At 35.9% G+C, this 20936-nt stretch overlaps 1 protein-coding gene across 1 annotated transcript; it reads right to left on the reverse strand.

The window, feature by feature from the left end:
- Window positions 1-964: 964 nt before the first annotated feature.
- FGFR1OP (FGFR1 oncogene partner) lies at window positions 965-16985 on the reverse strand (the record flags this gene model as incomplete). The annotated part of the gene is made up of 11 exons (XM_031552439.1): window positions 965-3916; window positions 4310-4403; window positions 5021-5060; window positions 5809-5877; window positions 6426-6535; window positions 8688-8905; window positions 12123-12206; window positions 12935-13066; window positions 14454-14542; window positions 15186-15240; window positions 16866-16985. Coding segments are annotated over 11 exons (1086 nt in total), but the record flags the coding sequence as incomplete, so codon positions are not given.
- Between the last annotated feature and the right edge of the window lie 3951 nt (window positions 16986-20936).

The following is a 20936-nucleotide window of genomic DNA, read 5'->3' on the forward strand; positions in this document are numbered from 1 at the left end:
TCATTTTTAATGGAATTTTGTACTGTTTGTGATACACAAAGGAACTGACACTTTTAGTGTTCATTGCAGTTCTCTCAGAGGTTCAATCTAAGCTAATGACATCATGTAGCCAAGTGAAATCAGGACAGTCATGTTGCAACTTCTGTTATGCAATACCTGACTACATCGAGGTCTGTAGAACATTTTGCTTCAGTATAAATGAAATCACAAGTCTACCAAAACTGTGCTCCTTATGATTTAACTCTTTTTTGACCTTAGCTTACAATGAAAACAATGAAAAGGAAAAAAAAAAAAAAGAAGACTTATCAAACATCTGGCACTTCTGAAATGAACAGTAAACTCTATAGTCATCCTGCTGAGATTCTGCAGTCTAGACAATACTAAAAACAGAAGTCAGCTCTTGTCTATAATCAAACTCAACTATCCAAGAATGCATTATTTCCCGGAAAGGAGGCTTGGTTTTGTATAAAGTGTTTCTTCAGTGACAATTACTATGTTAAAATGCAAAAAAAACAAAAATCTTATTTACCATCAGCACTCGATTCACTTGTCATCTACAAAAGTGTTCTAAGTCTTCTGAAGAATTAGATGATAGATAATCGTTTTGGACGTTGATTAACGTTTGGATTTTCTGTTGAGGGACAAGGTTTGGTGAGAGCTATTGGTGATAGGTGGATGGTTGGACTGGAGGATCTTGAAGGTCTCTTCCAATCTTGGTGATTCTGTGATCCAGATAACAACGTTGTCAAAATAGCCTATGGCTGAGAATAGTTTTTTACTACAGTTGGGGAAACAGAGAATAGTTTTTTACTACAGTTGGGGAAACAGTCACTTATGAAGAAATATTTAATCAGATGCACTGTGATTTCTCATTCACTTGAAAAAAAAAAAATAGAGTAAAATAAAAACAAAAAAGTGAAGTGGAACACAGCAACTTCGCAACACAACAAAGAACTGAGAAAGGTATAGGGTGTTGTTTTTTTAATCATCTGTCATCATCACCACAGTCATGATGATGGGACTGTCAGCTATAGCTTAGACCCTAGTTATTTCTCTCACAGAATTCCCAGGATTTGTTGCACAAATTAAAGTGTCTGAGGGTTTCACAATGTGTGTTTCTGAACAAACCTATATTGGTGCAAAGCTGCACAGACCAATTTTCTCAGAAAATACCTTCCCTGTTCACAAAGCAGTCTGGGAAAAGATAGAAGAAATACAGCAGACAAGAACATTTCCATCTTCTAGGCTCTAGTTGTTAATTCTAACGTGCAGAAGAGGTTGAGTACACAACTGTCCTTAAAGAAGTCAAATGTAGAATACCAAGCAAGATGGTTTGAAATGTACAACAAAGCAAGCATTCAAGAGCTAAACTTGTCAGTCATCTTTAAGTAAATCAATTGAACTAAACAAGACAAAATTTTGCCAATAAAGGTAGTATTTTTTTTTCTCCTCTCTGCTGAATCATAAGACATCTGACAACTCAGACTGATACCCAAAAACTCAGACTTTATGAATCAATATGAGAAACTGCAGGATTCACTGGGCTTAAAAGAAACGTAAGCGCGAGCACACACTCTCAACTGCAGACTAGACTGACTCTGGAGAGGAAAACAAATGAAAAAACATTCTTCAATAAAATCCCCCAGACCTACAGGGCTTCCCAAACTTTCTAAACATTAAAGATCGTTTTTTATTCAATAAGTCTCAAAAATATAATTTAGCCAGCATAATAGCTTTATTTTGCAAGTTATTATACACAATTCAGCAAAACCTCACATGAGACTTACCACTTTTTGGCATTTCCTTAAATGAGAATCAAAGTGCAAGGTCTCCAATCAGTCCCCAAGGAAAGAGGAAACACTTTGCTGTTAACAGAAGTCATGTTAACATTTAAAGTATCTAATTAGTTAAAGGCCACATCTCCATATGCAATTAGAAATAATTTAATAGTTTTAGCTTCTTTTGGTATGACAAATCGGAAGAGATCCTACAGCTAACAGGTAACAAAACTATGTTTTCCCAAGACACAAAAAAATGCAAATGGCACTGTCTACATTATTCCACACACCTTAAAAATGAACGTCAGCAATTCATTGTTCCCATGTGTTCAAGTTGAATTTTACATCCTTCAGACATGTTATTGCTCGCTTTAAAAAGATTTCAATCAGAAAAAAACCTTTTAACATGTAGTATCTTGAGACACATGTTCCTCCATAGTTCAAGTAATTTTTAGACACGGTATGTTATTTCTTACAATATCGTTGTTATCTTAAGCCTATGGCACATTGATTTGTAGGATAAAAAAAATTCTCCTGTTAAGCTGCTACAACATGGCACAAAGTCAGAAGTTAAAGGTGACTAAATATTTTGGTGCTTTTTGCTGGCTTTTTTTGGGGCGCACATAAATAAAAGGCACAACTTTTCTCTTCTCTTCTCATTATTTATGTACTACAAAAGCCTAACTTTCCGGCACTGCTCCATGCCTGCTGGCCCAGTGCAAGAAAGACCCAAATCAGCATCCAATGCTAGTAGCAGCTCTATTTACTTAACCAATGGCTTTAGTTTATCATGCTACTTCTGAGGTGGCCACTGATGAGAGGCCAACAGTTTTCCTGGAAAAAGAAAATTACAAAGTGATAAAAAAGAAAAAAAAAATAAGTTATTTATATTCACGTATATTTTCCAAATGTGTTCACAATGTTCAGAAAGTGCACATTTTGAAGTCTTGTTTCAGTACTATTAATGTCCACAACCTATATATTACAGCAGCGCTATGCAAAATGGCATCGTTAAGGAACTGTCACTGTTTCCACTAGTGACTCTGTTTTTCAAGAATATAAAGGATACACTGAAATTTGCTCTTAGCTAGAACTTAGCACTGATAATTTCTTCAGTACGGTGCTTTAAATATCTGCATTTATTTCTCTGTGGCAATCAGAATCTGAAAAACAGTTACTGGTTTCACTTTTTGGCGCCCATTTTCGCACAGCAAGGATTTTCAGAAATAGAAATGAGCTTACAGCAAAGAGCCCTCAACAATAACAGCTCCACAAACCATTTCCACACTGTTAAAAACCTAAAAATAAAATAAAATAAAATAAAAATTAATGATTTGTGGATCCTTACATAATCAATTTTCATGATTTAACAACCAATGACACTAATGAAATTATCATACATAAAAACAGCTTAGGTCTTAACATCAATGGTCTGACAAACATATTTAAACAAGAATATTCAGAGTTAAGATTAGTACTAAATTTAGCTCCAAAACTTAGCTAAATTTAGATATGCTCAACTTGATAAGTCTTTTTAAAAAGTCCAACTTTCAAAAAAGTCTGAAAAACAGTAGTTTCAAGTAAATCTGGAGTGCCTAGGTATTGTGGCTCGATTTACTATGAATATGCATGACATGCTGACTGGACAAAACTCTTAAAAAGAAGCAGAAGTTGAAGCACTACCTCTGAAGGTTCTTGCTTTGGTTATCTTTAAAAACGGTTCAAACTGTTACAACAGTGCAAGTTCATTATAAAGCCACATGACTCCGTGTAGATGTTTTCTTGTAGACTGCTTTTTATTACGCCCATTGCCAGCAATGGACATCCTGCTTGGAAAATCCAACTCCTGCTGTGAAAGGTTTGGCTGAACCAAATGAAAAAAGTAATTCCAATATCAGATTCAAATGGGAACACACCATTTCTTGTAAAGAAGCCCTCTCCACCTACAGTCTTTATTAAACAAGGCACAAATAGGGAGTGGACATTCCAGCAAAAAGTGATTGTCTGAATTCAACAGTCCACAGTTGTCTTCTAGTCCAGCACAATGAAACGTTTTTGCTGTCCTATGCCACATCTTCTAGATAATCTGCAACGTCACTGAACTGAGAAATGGTATGGTCTTGTGTGATGTCTTCAAGCTAGAAAACAAATGAAATCAAAAGCTCAGAAAGTATAGGAAAAAAAAAGCATTATTTCACAAAATCCTTCACATCAGGTCCTTTCATCGGGACTTCAACTCATTCAGGAGGTGCCTAGATAGATCTTGAAATAAAGGATAAGGCCTCCTTATGCTGGATACTAAACCAGCAGCAAATCTGTTTTATGTGTCTAGTAACACAATTGTGCTACCAAACCACTTTTTTTTTTTTGTTGTTAAATCAGTATAGTTCCTAACTTGGCAGGAATGCTAAGTGTAAGAATACAGAACACTACAAATAACAAAACTACGAAATAACTTAGAAACCCACGAGAGCAGCACATTCCTTCATAGGAGGTCAAAAACATAAAGAACAAATTGAAAAGAATCATACTTTATCACTGGCATTCAAGTCTTCTGTTTCCACAGAAATTTCATCTATTTCTTCACCAATACTGATATCACTTTTCTCTGAGCGATGGCTGGCACTAAGAAGAAAGAGAATTAGAACTTTCTTTTCAAATGTCCAAGCATTACGTTTATATTCATAGCAAGTTAAATATGAAGTTAATTAAAAACTCATAATAACTAAAGGCGTTCTACCTAGAAGGAACCAGGATAAATACTTGCTTAAGCCTCAGTCCTACAGTTTACAATAATAATATCTTGATTAAAAGGATGAAGCTCTTAAATATTTATTACTGACTACTCATGATGCTTTTTTTTTTTAACGGAATAACTGCTTGTAGTGTTAATTAAGCAGTTAAGCATCTCTAAGTGCATGGTTTAGGAAAAGAAAAACCAGTTAATAAGCAACTTAAAGTTAGATAGTATCTTAAAGTTAACATTGGGCTTTTAGGTAACTCATTAAAACCTACACCAAAGCAATGCATTTTGCTTTTTTTTTCCTCCTTAAAAAGATTTCTAACTATACTTGTATAGTTAGAATTTGTATACTATATAAATTGAAGGTTAGAGGAGTTCAGAGACACTGGCAGGGTCCAGCACTAGCGACTAGTCAGGACATGAGTTAATCCAAGTATGTCAATGGACACGTTTAGAATGTATGAAATACTGTACTCCTGAAATATCATCTCTCTCTTACCTGTTGAAGTCATCAGCGTATTCATCATCATCTCCATTTCCTAAACAATTTTTAGAAGGTATTAATAAAAAGAACATTATTTTTCAGGAAATGCAAATGAAGAATCAAAACTTATATGGTTATTTTTTAAAAAGAAGCATTCATTCAAAACTTTTCTTTTCTTAGGAACCTAGACAACAAAACACATCATCTGATATTAGAAAAGTACGAAGGGAATAAATCAAATTTTTGTTGTATGCATATAATACTGATCTGCATACAAAACTCAAAAGTTTTCACTTCTGATCTTGCTCCCAACCCCAGTAGGTCTCACAATGTTTTCCAACAAAATAACAGGAAATGAAGATCCTCTTTCGTTACGTATATTTCATTTTCTCAGATTCCTCTAGGAACCTGGGCCAGAGATTTCAGTTGAAAATGTCAAAGCTTAATCATGCTTCATTGTTACTTACCTGTATGGGGCTGCTGAATCACGGCCTGAACCTTTGATTGATCACCTGAGGCGAGCAATGAGTCAGCCATGGGAGCACAGGTGAAGGCAATTCACCTGTGCTGCAGGAAGGGGTGGAGCCTGGCTGCACCTCTCCTAGACCCATTTAAGAGCTGACTGCCAGTGGGGAAGGATCTCTCTGGAGCTCTGCTCCATCAGGAGTTCATCTCATGAGCCCAGGACAGGGTGAGTGACTTTCTCTCATTTCTCCAATATAAATTATATTAGCCAAGCTCCTGGATACATACATACATACATACATACATACCATCTGTATATCCATTGATTAAACACTTACCTAATTCTAAAGATCCCAGTTTTGCATTCACCAACCGCAGGTCTTTCAAAACAGAATTTCTATTTAAATCTGTAGGAAAACCAAACCATAACAAATTTGTCTCATGACTACAATAAGTTCCCATTTGGACAATCTATTATAACCATTGTTTTATAGTAATTTTATATAATTTTACAATATATCATGGTAGTATTACATTCAACTTTCAAGTCTGAACTGTGCAACATTTAAAGACATGAACAACAACAATAGCCAACGTCCCAGCATTCAAGAGTCTTTTGCAAATCTCCCTAAATATCTCTATAGAATTCATGCAAGTAACGTGGTAAAAAGTTAAAAATGAACAGTAGGATTTTAAACTCTTGTTAACTGCTTTACACAGAAAATGGAAGTAGGTATTTTATGCTCCAAAATACAAGATATGTCAATGTGTCATAATTTGGCAAAAAAACCCAGTATGCTATCACTCAGAAATGAGCACTAAAAAAAGAAAAAGCACATTCCAAACTGATGGGGGCCACGTACAGGCAACTTATATCTGAATATACAGACTATTCACTATGTTATGGGAAATATCTCCTACATTCATCACAACACAAAAAGATGTGAAAACTTACCATCGGGTTCCTTTAGCATAGGTGCACCAGTCAGAGAACTTAACCCACTTTTCAGAGGTGGTGCATCAGAAAGGGATGCTAGACCTCCTGCTTTATTGGAATCAGTTTTCCTAGAACAAACCAAAGAAGTATTCCACAGAGCTGGAAAATGCATATAAGTGACTTTCTTTTCTGTTATTTATTCAGTTGTCATAAAAATAGAACAGCCATATGGACAGCAAAAGGAACAAAGGAAAAAGACCACCCATTTTGCACTCTAAGAACAGTCATTAGCTAGCACCAGTGTCAAGCAAGACATTCACCAAGGTCACTTTCTCGTCTATGCAAAGGCTTCTGCCTGACTTCTTTCTCCAACACCTTCTTTAGCATCATCATTTTTAACAAAGGGTTTATTATTATATACATGTGTAAACAAAGTCAAGAGAAGAAAGATTCAGATATAATCAGACCAAGTCAGGATTTAAGTCAGCTTAGCTTAAGGTCTGATGAAACTGCTCATTCTCAAGAGCACTCAGCCCAACAGAAGGGAAACTTCTCAGTTACAGCAAAATACATCTCACCACCACCAGTTAAAGTTCACTTGGCTACTACTCATTCTGCTCACATATTTGAAATATCAAGTTCAAATTAAAAAAAAAAAATAATTGCAAAACAAGAATAAAGAAACCATTATTAAAAAGAGACCATGATTTTCACATTTGATACTGGCTGACTTGTCCATTATTCTGATTGTATTTTTACAAACATTGAACAATATCATCTGAATCATTCACTGTATCAGTGGCCATCAAAACTGATCATAGGCCATCAAAATACCATGTAATTTTAACACCTAAATTTTGAACAATGGGTCAGAGATCTTGGGCAAGTGAGAGCTTGGGCCAACTCTTAATCAACTGTTACTAACTGCTTGCTACCTTCCTTCTACAAGGAATCCTTCTTCCAAGAGCAAAAGAACTTATGTTTTTTGTGAACCAATTAATGCTGGTGTCCCCCCTAACCACTCTTTCAGATTCAGGTGCACCAGTACAACACAAACAGATTTATTCCATCTGAAAAATCTATTTATTTTTCTTTTGCTCTAGAGGAGATGCCAGGACACTAAAAGCAACAGGCTAAAAAAGAACAGCTCTGTTATAGTTAGTCATTAACTCATTTACTACTATTTGCATATTTAACAAGCTTTATTATGGAACATTACTATAATACCTAAAACACAGTAATGTTATGAAGTACAACAGTCAGGGGGCTGTGACTTTACTACTTTTCCTAAAGGGAGTTTATCCGCTAAGAAAATCCTCATGAGATTTTCAATATTCATCATTTAAACCTATTTCATGGAATCACAACCATGTATTACAATGGTTAAGTTTTGGTTAACACCTACTTGACACTCTTGAATAAGGAAGAGTAAATGCACTGATAATTCCAACAAGGAAAAGTGAACTCACACAGTAGGGCAATTTGTAACACACAGTATTTTCCACAGAAAAATGACTGCCATTCAAGAAAAAAAATATATCTGTTCTTTATATCAAATGAAAAACAAATAATAAACAATCTTTTTCTTAGAGTCCAGTAACTTACTACAAAAAAACAGCAAAAGAATACCATGAAATAATGTTCCAGCTTTTCTCAAGTAGATAGTTAAACAAAGCTCCAAAATAACCACAACTCTGAGAAGAACACCCAAAGATAAGTTGTAGAGTTTTGTAACAAAACTACTGTACAATTCAATCACTGAAAAATACCATTTGAAGCAAGAACCAGTGACCAGACCTGGCCACAGAAAAAACAATTTGTTGAAAACAGAACTGCACATAAAAAGAATTGCGGTGTGAAGAGGAAACCCGCAGTGGTGAGGAAGTGTTACTTATGCTTACAGTTAACACATTTACCAGATATTTTGTATTCCTTACAAAGTTATACAAATATCTAAAGCACCACCTTTCTCATTTTTCACTTCTGTTACTGTTGGTCACAACTGCATCTCCACTGCAAAAAGAAACGCTGGTGCCTGTAACTCACACATGTTCAATCCACAAAAGAAATAAGTTGGGGACATTACATGGCAAAACCGATGCACCTCAGAGCGATACGGGCTTTTCTCTCTGGTACATTCAAGAGATCAGAGACGTGGATTTCAGAAACAAAACAGTTCACGTGCATTTACAAGGGTGAGCAATTGAACGTCAGCTAGCTCTTGAAGGTATGCAAGCATACGGAGCACAAAAGAAACCCATGTCTCTCCACACCACTTACCAGCCATAAGTTCTTTCTGGTTTGGGTATAGGATCATCAAAAAAAGAATCTCCCTCTATATCATCTTCATCCACACCTGGATCACTTTTTTCTTTGGTATTTAAGTCTTTGTTTTGCAACTGAGGATCTAGTTTTGTTTCATTAGGCAGAAAATGAATGCTTCTTTTGCTGGCTTCCCCTGACGAGACACTCGTATCGCTTTGAGTAGCTTCAGTAACCTTGAAAGATAAAGAAAACAGACCTCACTGAAAGAAAAGGTAGCTTCTCTTCAAGAAAGCCCATGTAAGCTTTTATTTCTTAAAACACTGTAAGCAGTAATATACACATATCATAACATTAGCCAAATACTACTTTTTTAAAAGTTCTTTAGATCTTATTGGCACTCCTCTGTACTCATCAGAAATCATACAACAGAAAAAAGTTGTTTTTAAATCACTTTAGAAAATTTCTTTATTATTACTGTCTGTTAAAAAAGTTTGTTCTATCCCTTGCATGGTTTTGTATCTAGATGAACTCTACTCAAAGAGCAATCCGTGTTAAAAGAAGATTATCATCAAATGAAGAAATCTACATACATGCTACTTCTTAAGTTCTAGCTTTGAATACATTTCTAAAGCACGTTATATGATTTTTTTTAATTAGTGTAACTTTGCAACTCCTCTATAAACAATTTCTTTTGAGTTAAAATCATCAGTTCCAAAATAAATCAATTTAAATTCATGTAAATGACACCATCTTAAAAAAAAAACAAAACTTTTAACCTAGCTTCAAAAATATTTACAGTTTCATGCAAAAGAAAGCTTGCCCTATACTGTAATTTCACTAAGAGACTACAAATGTGAATTGCATAGTTGAAATGGCATGGAACATAACAAGCCACAGAGGTTCATATCTTGACTCTCAATTTTCAGTGACAGACCTGCTTACTTGAGAATGCCTCTAAACCAAGCTGAAAACTACACCAAATGGCCATCCATGAAGTAATACTATGTTCCAAGCAGCAAATGTAACATGACTGCAGAGAATTAGCATTAGAAGGGAGAAAGTGTAAAGACTAAAATGATACAAACAAGGTATCTAAGAATAGGTAACTTTCAGTCTTCCAATCATGCTCTTGGCTCAGTTCTATAAATACTCACGCTTTTAAGGACTGCTCTATAAGTAGTACAGTCAGGTAAAACTCCTATCTTTGCAAAACCTTGTGGCCCAGTGAACAACATTTAAATTTATGTAGATATCATCCTGAACAACATTTAAATTTATGTAGATATCATCCTGGTGCAACAAAATGAAAACGAAAGCAATGAGAAGATCTATTTACTTTACAAACTCTACACACCAACAACAGCAACAATTTTGAAGCAAAACCAATAATGTTGTTTGTTCCATATAAGCAGCATACAGGTTGCACTGACCAAAGGTGGCTTTGTGGCATGTTTTTGTTTTGATTTTGTTTAAAAATCAGTTATTATCTTTCACTTAAAAGGCTTAAGATTTTATACTTTCTGCTTGTCTCCTTCTATCTACCCCTAACTAACGTGTGTCAGGCTGGCTAGCTGCAACCACTACCAAATAGGTACAAGTTAACAACTGCATTGCAAAAATCTCCATCAAGGACAAACAAATGAATAAAATGCATTCTACACTTCAGGTCAGATCAACCTTGAGATATCTGTGTGCACACATACACACACAAATTTAAGGTGAAAGGTGGCATATGCAAGGCAGTATGGATTACTTATGACTTGTAATCTCATCCTCAGTAGTACTTCTTGGCTAATTTAACATCGACCTAAGACAGAAGTAGTTCAATAATACTGTTGCTTCATACCTAACACTGATATTTAAATCAACATTTGGATTTATTTCCCCTAAGCTTGGGCCAAGCAAGAACTATCTTCTATAACAAAAATGAATTGGTTAGAATTACACTGAAAGGTCGATTACAGAAATACTAGCTGTTTAAGAAACAATCAACAAACAGCAATTAAAGTGACTTAGTCTTGAAATGAAGCTTGCTTTTCTAACGGTATCGTTCTCAGGTTTTGCATGGCACACAACTGAAGAAATAGAATAAAATGACGCAGATCCAAACTGTTTTTTCTTTTTATCTTAATCACTCCCCTCTTCAAATAGATCAAATAATAACATCATCCATGCAGTGTTATATTTCTCAGCTTTCAGTGACATGTTAGAAAGCTTCTAAACTGCTTCCAGTTATCTTGGGGGAAAAAAAGAAAAAGCTTCAAACTTATAACATGCTCAAATTACATCAATTAACAAACTTGAGTACTTGAGTCATTTTTTTTGTTGGATAGTTGGTATAAACAAGTGCCCTAACCAGTGCCAAACATTTTTCCATAAGTTCATGACCTACTGAACTGTTTCAGTCAAATGTAACAAAAGATAAAGGTCTGCATAATGTTAGTTCTGTGTTAACACGAAAAGACTGAAGAGAAAGCAACAGGCCCCAAGGGAAGGACAGTTGTATCCTTATCAGTTCCAAACAGCAATCGGCCAACTGACCAAGAAGACGACAAGTAGCCCCACAGTATCTCACAGACATTCATGTGCTGTCGCGTATCCAGTCAGATAGGTACAGGACTTAGTACAGAATAGCCAAACGTTCTCAGGACGTGGAAAGGACAGTGAAGTGCTCATGAACAGAGCCTACTCTGTAAGAACCCCAGTCAACTCTTATTGCTGCGCAATATCTGCTGGTATATAGGGTAGGGTCACAAAAATGATGCAAAGGTTGGAACACCTCCCCAACACACTGAGAGAACTGGGGCTGCACAGCCTGGAGAAGAGAAGGCTTTGGAGAGACCTGATAGCAGCCTGTCAGTACCTAAAAGTGGGAGAGGGGCTCTAAGAAAGAAGGGTACATAGTCTTTAGCATGGTCTGTTGTGATAGGACAAGGGGAAACAGTTTCAAACTAAAAGAGGGGAGATTTAGATTGGATATAAGGAAGAAGTTATTTTATCATAAAGGTGGTGAGGGATGGAACAGTTTGTCCAGAGAGGTGGTGGAAACCCTGTTCCTGGAGATACTCACGGTAAGGCTGGATCAGGCCCTGGGCAACCTGATCTAGCTGTGGTGTCCCTGTTCATTGCAGGGGAGTTGGACTAGATGACCTTTAAGGGTCCCTTCCAACTCAAAAGGTTCTATACTCTTTCTTCCTGTAAAGGAAGGCATAAAACACAGGCTAGCATATTCTCTGAGCAGGCGTTTTACCTGCTCAGACTTTTAATCCAAACACTTCTTCCACTTACAAAATCCTTTATAATTTGGTATCTGAGCATAAAGAAGTAATAATAAAGAGAAATGAAAGAAAACTGCTGATTATTTAAGTAAATGCCATTGGAATCCACTGGACTGGAGTCCACTGTTTTGCTTCTCCTGTATACTTTTTCATGACATACAAACCATCTTACCTTACTCGGTATGGGGTGTGTACTTGACCTTCCATCAGACGATTTTGACGTAGAGCACAGGCCATCACTTAGAACTGGGGCAACCTAAAATGTGCCACATAAATACTAGAAATACATTGAATTATGTCACACTACCATCCAACAGAAACAAGACTATTGTTCCTGCTCACGCTGTATGCAAGCTCACATAGTATGTGACACTATGCTGCTGTGTTAGGAAGACTATGACAACCACTTCTGAATTGGTTCGTGGACCAACTATATCTGGGGTGCATAGGATTTTCTTTCAAACCACAAACACAACAGACACTAATAAAATGCTACTGGTTGGATTCCATTAATTTAATTAATAAGTATTATATATTCCATTAAAATAGCATTCTCATTGCCTTAAGATATTTCAATAATATATTTAGCTTTTTAAAACATTTGTTTTAAGAAAGCTACAAAGCTTTAAAAAAGCCAATTCTAACTTTACTAAGACCTCTAGGATCTAGAAGAACAAAGATACAATAGATAATCATTAAAGGTGTTAACTAATCACACTAGAAATTAGAAAAAAAAATGGCAGAATGTTCTGTATCACTCTTCTGGGTTCGGGTTCACCCTATGCTAATATGCTGTGGCAGGATAGAAGTTAAAGGGTAGCATGAAAAGTAACTTTCAGCATTTTTTTCTGATAAATTATGTTGAAAGCTTTTCCTAGTATACTAACTTGAAAGGCTTGAAACAATGTGTTTTTCAGTTCATTTCTCATCAATGAAATAAAAATAAAGGATTATGAAGAAAGAAATTGTATTAACTGCACTTACTTCTTCATTGCCTGATATCTTCTTCTGCTGACATTTTCTAACAACCTCCAACAATAGGGGACCACCTGCAGTACCTTCTTCTGTAATTCCCAAATCTCGAGCTAAGTTTTCTCGATCATCCAGGCCATTTAGCTGTGAGGGAAAAAAAAAATAATCAAAAAAGAAACCACAACACAGAAGAAGCTGTCAGAAAACAGTATGTATTTTGTAAAAAATCCTAAAGCTTGTTGGTCGTATTTAATAGAGCAATAATCTGACTAACCAGTGATTACTGAAGATTTCCTGTTGCACGTGGAATAAAGTCATAACAGTTATGACATCATTTACTTCTGATCTGCACCTGAATTTAATCACTGATCACCCAAAATTGTTTTAAACACAAGAACATTACCAAGCACACCATGGAGGATAAAAAGATAGTGCTCAGATTGGGACTGGTATAGAAAAATAAAGCAAAATCTTTCAGCGTAATTCACAGCAGTCTTGGTCAACTTTTGAAACTTTGGCCAAGTTCCACACATGCACTGCAATAGATGGCTTCTAGAAAGAAGAGGCTTTTACTGGAAAAAGGTAGTGCCCCAAAGAGCACCGGATGCCTTAGTGCTGCAAATAAAAGACTCCTCCCAAAAGCAGTTAGCAACACAGGAGAACACACGACTGTTCCTGTTCAGTCGTATAAATCTGAATTTTAGCACAGATGTCTCCAATGCAATAAATGCAGACAAGGAGATTTGATAAAGAAAAACAATGTATGTGATTTAGCATGATTAAGTCCCTAAAAAGAAACACAGAGTTCTGAGAAACAGCAAAATATCATTTGTACAGCACCGTTTTGGGTTGTTCTAATCTATGCTCATATGTTCATATGACCATCTCTCAGGTCATTTTTTGCCAAAACAATAAAATCAATATCTAATTCAAGTGAAGAAAAAGAAAATTACTCTTCAAATAAGAATAGTTTTTTTATTAAACTAATTAAAAAGAGATTTTAAGAATAAAAATGAATATGAAATGAAGAGAGAAATACATCATTAAGTGGAACCGTTTCAATCCCAAAATCTGTTATGAAAATGTTTATATCACAAAGAGAAAAAGAAATTGCTTTGACACAAAAGCTACCTCAGTATCAAAAACCTAAAAGCAAATACTTTGATGACAAAGTCCTTTGTCCCTCTGAAATTTCTCTCAGACTAGACATCTACTTGATTTTAATTTTCACATACAAATATTAAGCTCACAATATGTCATGGTAAGATTATAAGTTATAAGAAGTTCTCTCAGGTATACTCTGCCACAGTTTTCCAATAATTATTAATTGGTTAATTTAAATTTAACACATCAAACGCTGACTTTTGAAAGGGAATAATCATTCATATAAGCACATTTAAACTTGTCTTTATGGCAGAGCATATCTTTTACATGCTAAATATTTTATAAAAATTATAAGAATAAACGCAAGCAACTGGCATGCACTTCAAAGGATCAGCATCACACAGAAGCAAAAAACAGTATATCTTACCGTGCTCGATTCAGGCTGAAAAACAGCCAGTGTAAAATCGAGATTGAAAAATCGTAGAAATTCTGCAACAAGACCTGCCACCACACGACCTAGAACAGAAATAAACAATTAAAAAACGTAAAACTTAAGTCGAAATATACCAGACAAACAATATTTACTTCAAAGTTATAATACATACGTGGCTTCAAGATGAACAACTACACTGATTCAACACTTCTACAAACATCACTTAGACATTCAAACTACCATCTCACATGCAAGTGCACATCATATGCAATTCATGATTTGTGTACCAGTTCCCTAATTTCTAACTCAGCCATTTTAACTAAATTATGTAAAGTGCAGGGGAAAAAAGGAATTGTGTCCAAAATTCAAGTTTAAAGATTGAGGTTTGCCTTTATTTTGATTTTGCTTTCATCTGTTTTGATCTTTTAAAAACATGACTTTGGCATTTTTCCTACGTGTGTTCACTACCGTACCTCTGCAATCTGTTTTCACTGAAAACTGCTTTACTCATCATGAAATATTAACTCAAAAATACCAGTCACCTCAGTTAAAAATAAAGCTTCAGCAACATTAACTTTAAAAATTCTAGATTGTACTCTATTTTGAAGCCAGTCATAATAACTACATTTATTTGATAAGAAAAAAAGCATACTCTATGTCATGAAAGATTCAATCCTTTATTCACTGTTGTTTTTAATTTTGAGAGACGTGCTAACCAGAACTTACCATCTTTTGTACTCAAAAAATTTTTCAGGCTTTCATTTACCAGAGGTGCTTTGTTCTGTCAAAAAGCAAAACGCAAATGTTACTTAATAACATTCTTATGTTATTAAGAAGTTAAAAATAATAATAATAATAAAAACCAAACCAAACACAACAAATTGGGGTATGCTCTTCCATATAGCTCATGGTACGTGTAATTCAGTCCTCCGAATTCTACTTTTGTATTGATTCTACCATCTGCAAAAGCTGTAAAGCCATTGTCTTAGTATTTCTTTATAAAAGCTAAAGAGCAGGAAGAACTACCATGATGTTATAAGTAGCATACTGATTTTTATTTATTTGATAATTAAAAAAGTATGTTAATCAATTAACTTCTCAAGTTGCTCCTCTAACATAATGTCAAATTTAAAGAGATTTGGTCACACTTAAAAAATACTTATTCACAAATCATCTAGACAAAGGATGCTGGTTAGCAGTTCAGAAATCAGTGCAATTTTTTATTACTGTTAATTAAAGGACCTTTTAACACATTATGAAAATGTTCTTTCCCACTGATAGATTTGCCTTCAACGGTGATTTTTAAGCAGAGAGAAATCAATTTGCTGTGTTTAGATTAGGCAAAATTGTTCAGGAATTCTTCAAATGAAATTCTAAATGTCATTCTTAATATATGAAAACACCCTGGCTAGGAACCTAACTGAATTTAAGGAAAGGTTCTGTTAGAGGCAGCACAGACAAACAGTGACAGTTAACATACACTTGAAAGCCTTTCACCAATATTTAAAACAACCAAACCAAAACAACTTTCCTAATATTTAGGAATTCAGCATATAGATAAGCATTAATATACTTTCTGTGTCTGGAGCGTAAAATTAAAATGTCGTGATAATTGTAAAGGTTCTGAAAAGGAGTGAGCTGAGATGAATTGCAGCAAGTTTCTCTCTTCAGCCCTACTGCTCTTCAAACAGTCTGGGAGGCCTTTTTTTAGGGGTACTCCACACTGTGCTGAAACTTGCCACAAGAAATAGCACTGCATCACTCTTCCATTATTTCTTCCTCAGCGACCTTACGTTATGTTTCTGACATATGGAGTCTCATGCCATAGAGTAATTACTCATACTTCCCATCCTTACCAGTGTCACAATAACATCTGTGTTTTTCCAGAAAGAGCACAACCAGCTACCAGCCTGGACAAACAGCAGTCAGTGTGCTCTCCTGTCTAGGTCTAGAGAATGAACAGTTACAGGAAATAAAGCAATTCTGGCAGTAAAAGGGGCCACAAAACTTCTCAAAACAGACCACTATAACACCTTACTAATAATAAAATCTTCAGCACTCAATCGGACATTTTTAAAGTAGCATTTGGCAGAAAAGATATTTAGTTACCCTAGTCAAGTGGAGCAGAGCAACATAAAAGCAGCAGTGATAAACAGTTTCCTTTGAGAAACTCTTACACTCTTACAGTAAAAGCTATGTAACACTTTGAATTCCTAAATACTGGAAAGAAGACCTTTTTGTGTGGTTTTTGTTGTTGTTGTTTTGTTTTGTTTTTAAGCTCTTATGCAGTGATACAGAATTTTCTCTTGTTATACTTCACAAATATAAAGCATTACAGTAATTATTTTTAATTATACATGAAGAATTGTCAGGAAGTCAAAACTGAAACATCTAAAATTCTCTTACCTCTACTTTCTCTTGTTCTTCTAATGCCAAAAAAACAGCTGCTCGCAACTCTGCCTGCCAAGTTAAAAAAAAAAAAGAAATGGTATTTCTACAATAGGAAGCTAAGAGCCAGAAAGTATCTTAACATCTATTTGTTCCTCCTCAAGCAACTTGGTATCAATTGTAGACCACATCAATACAATTAATACATTTAGGATTACACGCAATGTGACTTGAGGGTGAGAAAGTTTTTGGAAAAGCAATGAGGCAGGAGGGATTTGATACATAACTTCCCAAATTCTTCATTCTCAAGAAGATTCTGAAATGCATCACCTCCAACTTGTTTCCCTTGAGAGTCAGAAATCCAACTTTTTGGGGAAGCTTTGAAACACCTACCCTTAATTTACAATTCTTTCAGGAAACACAGACACATAACTTGCAATTATACTTTCTTCAAAGTTTGTGCTAAATTATACAAATTCCTATGAGTTCTTGTCAGATCACACAAAGCAACAGAAATTCTCAAGGAAAAGAGAGCCTGACTCCAGTCATTTGAACATACTAAATGAATAACATGCATTACATTTAAGGAAATAGTCTGACTAAGAGTTAATTACAGTGGAAAACATTTTGAAGTGGCCAGTAGATAAACCGTGCCAAGCAACTGTGCGACCACAAAAGCCACTGCCACTCTGCATGCCATTTTCCTCAAGAGCAAAGGAGAAAAAGGTTTTCAAAGACCAATTTGTATACCTAAAATTAAAAACTATTTGAAGAGTGGCTGGATTTTCTCATTAGCAAAGCAAAAAAAAAAAGTAACCATCATTGGATATCTTTCTGAAAGAAAAAAAAGTCATGCAAAAAATCTAATTAGAGTTCTCATAAGGAAAAGAATAGGATGCCTACCAGTTGTATGCAGTGCTCACTTAGACAGCCAGTAACACAGAACGAAGCTTACTATTGAACTTCCTCACCCTGGTCCTTTTGAAGCCTTCGATAAAACAGTGTTATGCTGTAAACTGTACCAGGATTATGGTTTATAAATCAGTTCTTGACTGCAACTCTATCATCCTGCAATCCACTAAAGCCATAGGCTTCTTTTCCATCCTATGTGCACCAAGTTTCAGTAGACATCTCTACAAACTTTTAGCAAACAAGAGCTCATATCAATGACAAAGCAATTAAACGGCACTGAACTTAGCTAAAGTAAGGCTGATACCGTATATGACAACTGCTGCCTGTAAGCAGTTGGGAAATACATGGGTCAGTGTTTCAAAATCAGAGTTAATTTTCACTTTTCCTACCATGAACAACTCAGCAGACATCACCTCTTACTGACTGCTGTTGCAGCGTAAAAGCAGTGGCCCAGGAAAACATCCTTCCTGTGCTGGACATTCTCCTCTTCAGAGTCTAGCTAAGTTAATCCTGTCCCAAACAGCGAATCTTACCATGTACGTGAAGGGATTGTGCAGGAAAACATCTCTCAGGGTCTGCAGTTCCCAGACAGAAGACATTTCTTACTACCTCAAGAGCTCCCCAAACAAACAAATACATTTTTAGATGGCTTGTCTAAAATTTTCTTCTGATTTGGAAGTACTCTTTGAAAAACAGTAAGATAGCAAACACCCACCTCAACAATTAATTTGAACAACCAGTGCACTTGTAAAAGCCACCCACAACAGCTTATGTAGCAAATACCGGCTGAAATGGCTGCAATAGATTGTCCAGGACTGAGGAATGCCACAGGTCTCCCTTGCATCTCAGACTGCCAACATCCATTTGAAGCTTTTAAATATCTCCCACTTGCAGATTCCAACATGTAGGTACATATGCCTCTAGAGTATTTTACTATATGAAATAGAAGCACATAAGCATAGAGTGACCAAGGTGACTTGCTTGTAAGCAAGCAAACACAACATCAAGCTGTCTAACCACTAGTGATTACCCCAGGCTTATAAGTTACAAGCACCAGGCTAAAAGCCTGCTTTAGCCTGTATCCAAAGCTGGTACCAAACTGGAGACTGCAGCTTCATTACCTCTGTCCTGTCACTCCCCACCTGCAAAGTTACCATCCCTAAGCAGAACCAGTAATTTTCATGCTTATTCCTCATTCATTTATGCAGAAAACACTTCACCATAGCAGCCCTCATTGGCTAAGTCACTAAACTTGCTGGCAATGTAATTAAAAAGATGAAGAATACTGGAAAAAGAAAGATGGAGAACCCATGCCAATAGAGGAAACAGCATGCCTCACATGTATAGCATCAGTTATTATTTTTACTAAAGCACAAATGTTCCAAATTTTGTTTACAGAACTCACTAGGAAGCAGTTTTATCCATCAGTTTCATTCCAATCCTTAATTACTCCCATATATGTAACAAACATACACAGATACTGCAGCTTAGGGAAAGGTCAGGGAATTTTCAACTGTCAATAGCAAATATATTTGCCTATTTCCTAGTTTCCACAATATGACTTCATTAAATACTCCAATGCCCAAAACCTATGACAAACAGATAAGTCTTGAACAGATTTTTGAGCTGTCATACAGGTAACTGATTTCCTCAACCAGCCAAATCATTTACATCTTTATTAGCACACCCCAAAGTTAATTGAAAATAAGAAATTTGTCAACTATAATCCACTATGAAATTATATAATATGAGAAAATAAAGGTAAAGTTTCTTGCTAAAAATTACTCAGTCCCTGCTTGCTCTCAAATATATTATCTGGCAGCTTGATACATTTTATCCACTGAAATAATTCAGTTAGTTCTCCAATCCTCCCAGAGCTGTCTTTACCTCTAGTATATTCCTCATACTAATTCAGTTATATTTAGGTAACATAATTTTCTGTTCAATGTATCCACTTCAATAAATCTCAAATATAGCTATCTATAGTAAGCCTTCTAACCTCATCCATCTTGAAAAACGGCCAGTACTCATTTTCAAATATAAAATATACAACCATTTGACAGCAATACAGAGTGCAACTATGCTTAATTTAGTTTAACAAAAAGACAATGGTTTTGGTATTTACACTTTTACTGTTATTATTTAATGCATGGTATAACCTAGACTAAAACATAAAACTCAAAACTGTTAACAGTAGTTCAAAAGCTTCCATGCTACACAAGGCAGGAATTAGGTCACAACAAGCAGGGGAGCTTTAGAGTTCTAATGTGCTTGTGCTTTTATTCCTCTTGAAGTTATTATGATTTTACTATCACTATACTTCTACAGATTGATACTACGTAAGAAGTTCACAGGTGGACCAGAAGGCCTACTCTGATACCTAGTTAAAAGAAAGTCACCCTACTCAAAACACAGCTGCACGAGCTTGAACCCTTCATCTCCCTATGGAATTTAAATAAGGATTATGCATTTAAAATGCAAGTTCAATACGTTTATAATAATGTTGTTTTTTTCAAAAGGATCACAGGTAGCCAATACTTACTGGGCTTCTAAGTACAAACACAAGGATGTCCTCACTTCCATCTACTATTTCAGCTGTTCATATATTCCCGGAATACCAATAATGACTGCCCACTTGTTGAAATGCTCAAAGTAGAATTCTGTGGATAAATGCCACCGCCCTTAATTTGAAATCCAAGCTTCTTTTCTCCTTGAGCTTACAAGGAGATTCAACAGCTCTCATGCTTTGATATCTGCATGGCTCTTTGCTGTATGTGACAGTTATTGCTGGAAGCTTTGAGTGTGAATCCACAGAACATGTTTTCATATCCTTGTTGACACAAGTCCAGGCTAAAGGCCTGAAAACCAACTACACTGCATTGCAACACTCCACGTTTTTTAACGTGGCATTAGTAGGCAGACAGCATACCCAGACCCTTCTTAGGTCCAGCCAACCCCCAGAACACAGCTCCACCACTATGTTTAAATATCGAGCCTCTAGCACTCCGGCTTGGGATAACAAATGGGGTCTTTTTGCGTGGAAGCAGAAGGAAATTCTGCGAACTCCATCCAGCACGGCTCGGCGGCTTGGGCAGCAGGAAGAAAGCAGCGCGGGCGCTCCGACGGCCACATAACACCCGCTGCACGACAGACAGGGTACAGCCGCCGGGCCGCGCT

This window comes from Meleagris gallopavo, chromosome 2 (genome assembly GCF_000146605.3).
Source record: "Meleagris gallopavo isolate NT-WF06-2002-E0010 breed Aviagen turkey brand Nicholas breeding stock chromosome 2, Turkey_5.1, whole genome shotgun sequence".
Classification (NCBI taxonomy): Eukaryota; Metazoa; Chordata; class Aves; order Galliformes; family Phasianidae; genus Meleagris; species Meleagris gallopavo.